The 10,374-nt window shown below is 44.9% G+C and overlaps 1 protein-coding gene across 1 annotated transcript; it reads left to right on the top strand.

The window, feature by feature from the left end:
* Positions 1-1,940: 1,940 nt before the first annotated feature.
* LOC308437646 (constitutive coactivator of PPAR-gamma-like protein 1) lies at positions 1,941-5,297 on the top strand (the record flags this gene model as incomplete). Its single annotated transcript, XM_080938756.1, has 1 exon — positions 1,941-5,297. The coding sequence occupies one exon, from the start codon at positions 1,941-1,943 to the stop codon at positions 5,295-5,297; it is 3,357 nt and encodes a 1,118-aa protein (XP_080794882.1).
* Positions 5,298-10,374: the final 5,077 nt, after the last annotated feature.

Here is a 10,374-nt window from a genome sequence, read left to right as displayed (position 1 = left end):
GGCCCTTGGACCTGAGAATTCTCAATACCCCAGTGTAGGGAAATGCCAGTATGGGGGGTGCGGGGGGTGAGCATGCTTAAAGCACTGGGGGAGACAAAATGGGACATGGGGTTTCCAGAGGGGATAAGTGGGAAGAAAGGGTATAACATTTAAAATGTAAATAAAATATCCAATGAAAAAAAGACAAATTCCCTCTAAAATTTTTATCTGAGACCAGTGTTTTGAGATTGATATCTTGTGGAATTCTTCTCTGGCAATCCTTCTTAGGACTCACCCTTCTTCCTTTTGCTTTTCAGCTTCAACAATTTCAAAACAGTTTTTTTTTCTTACCTCCAGTAGGTAGGACAGGTTGTTGCCTGCTTCTTTACTATCTGATTCTGAGATTTTGACTTGGTATTTTTGCTCTGTACTTAATATTATACTGTTAGTTTTTAATTTAAAAATATGCTTTAATGTGCCATCATAATTGCTTTAGCTTTTTTGCTAAAAAAAGAAAGCAGTTACTACTGCATAACTTCATTTAGTATGTATGACCATATACAAAGTACATTCATTATACATTTTATCAAAGTACGATTGTACAATTTTTCTATACCTTATCTTTTGTAAATGGTTTCTCTTGTCTCACCTAGAGTTGGTGACCAAATCCAGGGCTTTGTGCTTTGTAGATAAGCTGTTTTACCACTGAGCTCAATTTTCAAACCCTAAACTCGCTTCTTAAGAGAAAAAAATCTGCACAAGAATACTACTGTTTTTTTAAGTTATATTTTATCTGAGCCCTTTTATATTTCAAATGCTATTTTCATATAATACTATAATATATTTAATTTCTCCAAACTAATGAAATGTTTTAAAGCAAGGGACTCTTTCTATTTTTTCCCCAGAGAGCAACACACTGTAACTTTATTTTCTATTTTATCTAGCCCTACATTAAGTGCTAAAACATGCTTAATGTTTGGAGTTGTGTATTGGATAAATTCAGTAAACAGATAAGCAGTAATATACCAAAGGCAGGCATTTTAAGGATGTTTTTAAAGTAAATGTCTTTTTAGAATAAAATGTTACAAAATCCAGAATTGGATTATAATGAAACAGTTTACTAAAACAAAGCATAATCTTTAAGGTAAAATTATGAAGAAATTATATAAAGTTAATATAAGATATTTTTAAATAACCTTTGGGGGAAGAGGCATGAGAATTTAAAATAGGGTAAACATTCATCATAGAATATTAGCCATAACATAGTACTACCTGAAGATCCAGCTATTCCACTTCTGGGCATATACCCCAGAGACACTCCAATATACTACAAAGATACATGCACCACAATGTTCATAGCAGCTCTATTTATAATAGCCAGAAGCTGGAAAGAACCCAGATGTCCTTCAGTAGATGAATGGATACAAAAATCGTGGTACATTTACACAATCGAGTACTACTCAGCTATCAGAAACAATGACTTAACCAAATTCTTAAGAAAATGGCTGCATCTAGAGAATATCATCCTGAGTGAGATAACCCAGTCACAAAAGAACAGACATAATATGCAGTCACTGATAGTGGGGTGCTAACCCCAGAGGCTCGGACTGCCCCAGAAACAACTCACAGACTGTGTGAAGTTCAAGAAAAAAAGAAAACAAAACAAACAAAAAAAAAACATTATGCTCAATCCTTACACACCAAGAAAACGTTGAGTAATTCCGGGTTACATCCTGTTTTACATGTACTTTTTGCTCATTGTAACTAGTAAGACCTTAATGCAGAGTATCAAACCTTAAGAGAAAGAAAAAAAGCCCTCCCCAGACATGGCCCTGGGAGGCGGCAGCACGTGGCGGCCGAGGCGGCCGTGAGCACGCCCCCGGCCAGCCCCAGCCCGCCCTGAGGCTGCCAGCGCCCGCTGGCCGCGCCACGGCCCCGCCGCCCCCCGCCCCGCCGCCGCCATGGGCGTGCAGGGCTTCCAGGACTACATGGAGAAGCACTGCCCGAGCCCGAGCGCCGTGGTGCCGGTGGAGCTGCAGAAGCTGGCCCGGGGCAGCCTGGTGGGCGGCGGGCGGCAGCGGCCCCCGCAGACCCCGCTGCGCCTGCTGGTGGATGCCGACAACTGCCTGCATCGCCTGTACGGTGGCTTCTACACCGACTGGGTGAGCGGCGGCCAGTGGAACCACATGCTCGGCTACCTGGCGGCTGTGGCCAAGGCCTGCTTCGGAAGCAACATCGAGCTCTTCGTCTTCTTCAACGGTGCGCTCGAGAAGGCCCGGCTGCACGAGTGGGTCAAGCGGCAGGGCAACGAGCGCCAGACAGCGCAGCAGATCGTCAGCCATGTCCAGAACAAGGGCACGCCACCGCCCAAGGTCTGGTTCCTGCCTCCCGTCTGCATGGCCCACTGCATCCGCCTGGCGCTCATCCGCTTCCACGTCAAGGTTGCACAGAGCATTGAGGATCATCATCAAGAAGTGATTGGCTTCTGTAGAGAGAATGGTTTCCATGGCTTGGTGGCGTATGACTCTGATTATGCACTGTGCAACATCCCCTACTACTTCAGTGCCCATGCCCTGAAACTGAGCCGCAACGGGAAGAGTCTCACCACAAGCCAATATCTGATGCACGAGGTTGCCAAGCAACTGGACCTGAACCCAAACCGTTTTCCTATTTTTGCTGCTCTGTTAGGAAACCAGATACTACCTGATGAGGATCTGGCTTCCTTTCACTGGAGTTTACTTGGTCCAGAGCATCCACTCGCCTCACTGAAGGTCCGAGCCCACCAGCTGGTCTTGCCACCATGTGATGTAGTGATCAAAGCTGTAGCTGACTATGTCCGCAACATTCACGACACGTCTGACCTGGACGCCATAGCTAAAGATGTTTTCCAGCATTCACAGTCTAGAACAGATGATAAAGTCATTCGATTTAAGAGAGCAGTTGGATATTACTCAGCAACTAGCAAGCCTATGCCATTTCACCCACCACATTACTTAGCCCGACCAAATCCATTTGGAATGCCTGGGATGGTGCCACCATATGTTCCCCCTCAGATGCTCAACATTCCACAGACTTCTCTGCAAGCAAAGCCCGCGGTCCCACAGGTGCCCAACCCAGGGGGCACACCAGGCCAGGCTCCATACCCGTACAGCCTCCCTGAGCCTGCCCTCGCCCTGGACACTAGCGGGAAGAACCTGACAGAGCAGAACAGCTACAGCAACATTCCTCATGAGGGGAAGCACACACCGCTGTATGAGCGCTCCTCGCCCATCAACCTGGCCCAGAGTGGCAGCCCCAATCACGTGGATTCTGCCTATTTCCCTGGCTCTTCTACATCATCATCATCAGACAATGATGAGGGCAGTGGCGGGGCAACCAACCACATCAGTGGGAACAAGATTGGCTGGGAGAAGACAGGAAGCCATGCGGAGCCACTGGCACGGGGAGACCCAGGAGACCAAGTAAAGGTAGAAGGTTCATCTACTGCCTCTTCGGGAAGCCAGCTAGCTGAAGGCAAAGGGAGTCATATGGGCACTGTTCAGCCGATCCCGTGCCTCCTGTCCATGCCCACCAGGAACCACATGGATATCACCACACCTCCCTTGCCCCTCGTTGCACCTGAGGTGCTGAGAGTGGCTGAGCACAGACACAAGAAGGGACTGATGTACCCCTACATCTTCCACGTCCTGACAAAGGGTGAAATCAAAATTGCTGTTTCTATTGAAGATGAAGCCAACAAAGACCTGCCTCCGGCCGCCCTGCTCTATAGGCCAGTTCGTCAGTATGTTTACGGAGTCCTGTTTAGTTTGGCAGAAAGCAGAAAGGAAACTGAGAGACTTGCTTTTAGAAAGAACAGACTTCCACCAGAATTCTCGCCACTGATCATTAAGGAATGGGCAGCTTACAAGGGGAAGTCTCCTCAGACCCCAGAGCTAGTGGAAGCACTGGCCTTCCGGGAGTGGACCTGCCCCAATCTGAAGAGGCTTTGGCTGGGCAAGGCGGTGGAGGACAAGAACCGCCGGATGAGGGCCTTCCTGGCCTGCATGAGGTCCGATACCCCAGCCATGCTCAATCCTGCCAATGTGCCCACTCACCTCATGGTGCTCTGCTGCGTCTTACGGTATATGGTGCAGTGGCCCGGAGCTCGCATTCTGCGGCGTCAGGAGCTGGATGCCTTCCTGGCTCAGGCATTGTCCCCCAAACTCTATGAGCCGGACCAGCTGCAGGAACTCAAGATTGAAAACTTAGACCCCCGAGGAATTCAGCTGTCAGCTCTCTTCATGAGCGGAGTAGACATGGCACTATTTGCTAATGATGCATGTGGGCAGCCCATACCCTGGGAACACTGTTGTCCTTGGATGTATTTTGATGGGAAGCTCTTCCAGTCCAAACTTCTTAAAGCCAGCCGGGAAAAGACCCCACTCATCGACCTCTGTGATGGTCAGGCTGAGCAAGCTGCCAAGGTTGAAAAGATGCGCCAGAGTATCCTGGAAGGGCTCAACTTCTCCCGGCAAAATCATCCACTCCCCTTCCCGCCACCTCCTGCTCTGCCCTTCTACCCAGCTTCTGTATACCCTCGGCATTTTGGGCCAGTCCCACCCTCACAGGGCAGGGGCAGGGGCTTTGCAGGAGTCTGTGGCTTTGGAGGCCATTATAGGGAAACAGTAGCGACAGGCTCTTACCGTGCCTTCCGGGTGACAGCAGCATCGGGACACTGTGGAGCCTTCTCAGGCAGTGAAAGCGGCAGGACTAGCAAGTCCCAGGGCGGAGTCCAACCTATTCCTTCTCAGGGAGGGAAGCTAGAAATAGCTGGCACCGTGGTTGGCCACTGGGCTGGGAGCAGGCGGGGCCGTGAGGGCCGAGGGCCCTTCCCTCTGCAGGTGGTGTCTGTGGGAGGACCAGCAAGAGGGCGTCCAAGGGGTGTCATTTCCACTCCAGTGATTAGAACGTTTGGAAGAGGTGGAAGGTACTATGGCAGAGGCTACAAAAGCCAGGGAGCAATTCAGGGCAGGCCTCCTTATGCTGCCTCAGCAGAAGAAGTGGCCAAAGAACTGAAGTCGAAATCTGGGGAATCCAAGTCCTCTGCTGTGTCCTCAGAAGGGTCTCTGGCTGAAAACGGAGTGATGGCCAAGGAGAAGCCAGTGCCCCAACTTAATGGGAGCACAGGTGACACCAGGGCCCCCAGCCACTCTGAAAGTGCCTTGAACAATGACTCTAAAACGTGCAATACAAATCCTCACTTAAATGCACTAAGTACAGACAGCGCCTGCGGCAGGGAGGCTGCTCTGGAGGCAACTGTCTTAAATAAAGAAGAGTAAACTTATTTTTTATAGAGGGTGAAGGATGCTGGAAGGTAAGGATTCAGGACTATCTGGAGAGAAAGAGAGCCTGCAGTTATGTACATTTTGTCCTTTCCGTAAGACAATGAGGACTTTGGAAATTCAGATCCCTCTTTGATATCAGAGATTTAAACAACACTTTTTTTTTTTAGTTTTAACCAGTTGTAGTCAAAATGCTACAATAAAACAAAAAAGAGAGAAAGAAAATGAAGAGCATTTGACTCCCGCACTTAAAAATGAAGTACACAAAGTTTAACTGGTTATGACAAAAGCCTAGAGTTGTGTTTCTAGAACTATAAAGAAAACAAATTTTGGCAATGTTTAAGTATATATAGCTTAAAATATAATTTTTAGCATTTGGCACCATATGTATGCCATTATATTTGATTTTTGCATTACTGTTTCACAATGAAGCTTTGTTTTAAGGCTTTGATTTATGATTATGAAAGAAATAAGGCACAACCACAGTTTTTCTTTCTTACTTAAATTTCATCACTGTTGATGTGGTTCTTTTGTGTTAAAAGAAAAGTGCAACTATTGAAACTAAAAAAAAAAACTTTATAGAGTAAACTGCTGTTGTGCTGATTTTGAATACACAGTACATCATACATACTTTACAAGCAAGTTCAATGGAGATAAAGTTGAAATCATAGAAGATGCAAATGACCTTTCAAAGTCAAAACAATGTTCTGAAACTTCGTGACTAATACCATACATCTGTGATCAGTGAGCTCCGTGGTTTGGAATCGGACGTAGACCATTAGTGCTACTACTTGAGCTAAACTTCTGCATGGTTCATAATTTCTAAAGTGTGTAGTTAATATTATGCATGTTATCGTCCGTTCTTCCATTCTTACCAGTATGTGCCCATTTGCAAAACAAAATGCTAATAATCAGTAATAGTCCTATAAAAGATGTTAACTCTGTTTAGTCACTGACTGATCTTGCTCTAACCTTAAAATTTTGTGATTATTGACCTCTGTTGCATTTATTCTAAACCCCCCAAAATTATCTAGCCGTTTGGAATATCAACATTACCCTGGTGTACTCACTGCTGTGTGCATTATTGTTCTTTGTTGCTGTTTTATGCCTTCATATTCATATTAGCAAAATATGAAATTCTGTAAAGAAAAAACCCCCCTATGATCTTAAAAAACAAAACATCCCTCCCCCTCTGTAGCAGGAAACAAATTGCTTGTTCTTGAGAAGTTTCCCATCAGGAGTTTAGTAGAAGCAGGTATACTTCTATCATTTTGATGTTTTGTTACTGTTTCCAAACAATGTACTTTGAATCAGAATCACTTCTTATGTTCCATATACTTCCGATGCTCTTCATCACATTAGTGATCAGAAATGAGGTGTAACTCCCCAGCCCCTGCCCGCAAGAGCTAAGTAGGATCTTACTGTAAGTTGAAGGGAGTTCTGCCCTAACTCATGGATTGTGAAGAATGAACTGCTGTTGGGTCTGATTGACTGTTGATGGATTGTGATGTGGCGTATCCAGAAGCTATTGAATGCAACTTACAATGCTTAATAAAAATCTTTATTCTTTTAGTATAAAAAAAAAAGAGAGAGAAAGAAAAAAAAAAAACAAGCACTGACAAAAATGTATTCGTTTACATTTATGCAAAAATGTTTAAATTTTTTCTTTTATCTTTGTTTTTTAAAATAAAGTTTAAAAAATAAATAAATAAAATAAAATAAAATCTACTGAATTCTACCCCCACTAAAAAAAAAGAATATTAGCCATAATAAAGTAAAATACATCTGATACAATAGAACTCTATTTTTTCCAGAAAACAAATTCCACTATTGACTATTTCTGAGTTAATTTTAATTATGTATATACTTATACTAATATTTATAATACAGACTTTGAGTACAGAAATGAAGATGTTAGAGCAATGATTTGACCAAACAAAAGGAAATATTTTTTCAGCATTTTGCTTTTGAAAGCCCTGCCTGGAAAGAGCTTTCCCCATTATTCTTTTGCTTAACACACACACACACACACACACACACACACACACCACAGTGGGTTGAGAATGTGGCACACCTCAACACAAATCTAGACATGACCTTTAGAAATCGACTACCCTATAAACACTGTTTCTCAGAACAGCTGTGCTGATCATGTACACTGTGCACAGTAACTCCTAACTATGTCCATATGCAAAACCAACCAACTTCATTAAGGCTTCAATGTCAGTGAACAGCAATGCCAACTCATCTAAGAATCCCTCGGCTAGAGATTTAAATAATATATTCAATTTATTTATGGCCAAAAAAACCATTTATATTCTGATGAATGAGCAACATTCATTAGACTATAAATTGACCAAAGTAGCAGTGTTTCGCCAGCTGACAAGCTTGAAGTTTATATTTTAGCTATAATTATTATGGGATGTGTAGATGGTTGTTTTTGTGCGTGGGATACAACTGTGGCTGTTGTTTAAGCTTTACAACTAAGTTATAAATGAAAAACTACCCCAGAAGTAAAGACAAAATGTAAACAGCCATCGAGGAGAAAAACAGTGGATTGCACACAAAAATATTATCCTGAATCTTAATGAATAAAGACTGGGATGCACTTTTGTGCCTTATTACTGTGGGTTTATTGTCACCTTGGTTAGTTATATGAATGTGGCCTTAGATTACAACTTGCCAACTGGATCTTGATAGGAGAGTTCCCAGATTGAGAATCCCAAGAATTCAAATCATATTCAAAAGAATCCCAGGAAAAAAGCCAAACTCTATTCTAAGAACACAGGGTCTAGTGCATAATTGCTGATTTAATTTAGAGAGGAGACGGGGGGGAGAGGGAGGGAGGGAGGGAGCAAGAGAGAGAGAGGGAAAGAAAGAGAAAGAGGAGAGAGAGGAACGAGAGAAAGCAAATGAGAAACAGAGACAGAGAGAGAGAGAGGAAGAGAGAAAGAGAGGGGAGAGAGAGCAAGAGAGAGAGAGAGAGAGGAGAGAGAGAGAAAGATAGAGAGGAGTTAGAGAGCAAGCGAGAGAGAGAGACAGAGGGAGAGAGAGAGGAGAGAGAGAATGAGGAGCAAGAGAGAGAAGAGAAAGAGAGAGAGGAGAGTGACAAAGGATAGAGTGAGAAAGAAGAGAGAGAAATTGAGAGGGAGGGAGAGAGAGAGGAGAGAGAGAGGAGAGAGAGAGGGGAGAGAGAGAAAAGAGACAGAGAGGAGAGAGGGGTGGAGGAAGGAGAGAGAGAGAGAAATCAAGAGAGAGGTAGAGCGAGGAGAGAGAGAGAGAGAAGGAGAGAGAGAGGGGAGAGAGAGAGAGTAGCCAGTGTGAGTGCGTGCACGAGTGAGAGAGCAAGAGAGAGAGAAAGAGAGAGAGAGGAGAGAGAGAGAATGAGGAGCAAGAGAGAGGAGAGAGAGAAAAGAGAAAGAGAGAGGAGAGTGACAGAGGAGAGAGTTAGAGAGGAAGGGAGAGAGAGAGAGAGAGAGGGAAAGAGAGAGGAGAGAGAGAATGAGGAGCAAGAGAGGGGAGAGTGGCAAAGGAGAGAGTGAGAAAGAAGAGAGAGAGGAGAGAGAGAGAGAGAGGAAGAGAGAGGAAGAGAGGAAGAGAGAGAGGAGAGAGAGAATGAGGAGCAAGAGAGAAAAGAGAGAAGAGAGAGAGGAGAGTGACAGAGGAGAGAGTGAGAAAGAAAAGAGAGATTGAGAGGGAGGGAGAGAGAGAGGAAGAGAGAGAGAGAGATCAAGAGAGAGGGAGATCGAGGAGAGAGGGAGCAGAGAGAGAATGAGGAGCAAGAGAGAGGAAAGAGAGAGAGGAAAGAGAGAGAGGAGAGTGACAGAGGAGAGAGTGAGACAGAAGAGAGAGATTGAGAGGGAGGAAGAGAGAGAGAGAGACAGAGACGGAGAAAAAGAGGAAGAGAAAGTGGAGAGAGAGAGAGAGAAAGGAAGAGAGAGGAGCAAGAGAGAGCGGGAGAGAGAGAGAGGAAGAGAGAGAGGAGAGAGAAAGGAGAGAGAGAGGAGAGAGAGGAGAGAGAGAGAGAGAGAGAGAGAGAGAGAGAGAGAGAGAGAGAGGCGAGTGAGAGGAATGAGAGAGACAAAGACAGAGAAAAAGAGGAAGAGAAAGAGGAGAGAGAGAGAAAGGAAGAGAGAGGAGCGAGAGAGAGCGAGAGAGAGGAAGAGAGAGAGGAGAGAGAGAATGAGAGAGAGAGGAGAGAGGAGCAAGAGAGTGAGAGAGAGAGAGAGAGAGAAAAGAGAGAATGAGGAGCAAGAGAGAGGAAAGAGAGAGAGAAGAGTGACAGAAGAGAGAGATTGAGAGGGAGGAAGAGACAGAGAGAGACAGAGAAAAGAGGAAGAGAGAGAGGAGATAGAGAGAGGAGAGAGAGAGAGAGAGAGAGAGAGAGAGAGAGAGAGAGAGAGAGAGGAAGAGAGAGGAGAGAGAAAGGAGAGAGAGAGAGGAGAGAGGAGTATAGAGCTGGACAGAGAGAGAGAGAGAGAGAGAGAGAGAGAGAGAGAGAGAGGAGAGAGAGAGAGAGAACAGAGTGACATGTGAGATTTCAGAAAGGAAGTAGCTTGCAAGGATGAGAGCCTACTGGAAATGACAAATAAATGGTTTTCATTGTCTGCTTTTGGTTGGTTTTTTATTCCTCTCCTCTTTTCTCTCTATCTCAGGAACTTCTCTTTATGCTTTGCATATCTTGGTTCACTCTGACAATGCCTGAATAACCAATCACTTGTCAGTCTTGTTATCTTGAATGCTCCTCGAGAGATGGTCTTGTCTCCGACTGGAGCTTGTCCATCCTTTGGGCCTGTGACTTAGGAGTGAGAGAAGTGCTCCTTGGTGCTCAGCTCTCTGCAGAAAGGTTGTGTGTCCCCATGGCCATGGGACAGCCCTAGTTCTGAGCACAGCTGGAGACCTGAAGAGTCAGGTCCCAAGTAGTATCTTGATTCCTGTGCCCCATGAATTCCTGGTGGATCTCTCATTGGAAGAGAATCTCTCAGTGAAGAGAAAGTGGGGTCTCCTCTCTTAGTCAAAGTTTCTCTTCCTGCACAAACATCATGACCAAGAAGCAAGTTGGGGAGGAAAGGGT

The sequence above is a fragment of the Micromys minutus genome (genome assembly GCF_963924665.1).
Source record: "Micromys minutus genome assembly, chromosome: 26".
NCBI lineage: Eukaryota > Metazoa > Chordata > Mammalia > Rodentia > Muridae > Micromys > Micromys minutus.
Note: the sequence above shows the minus strand (reverse complement) of the source record. Positions and strands in the feature narration are given on the sequence as shown.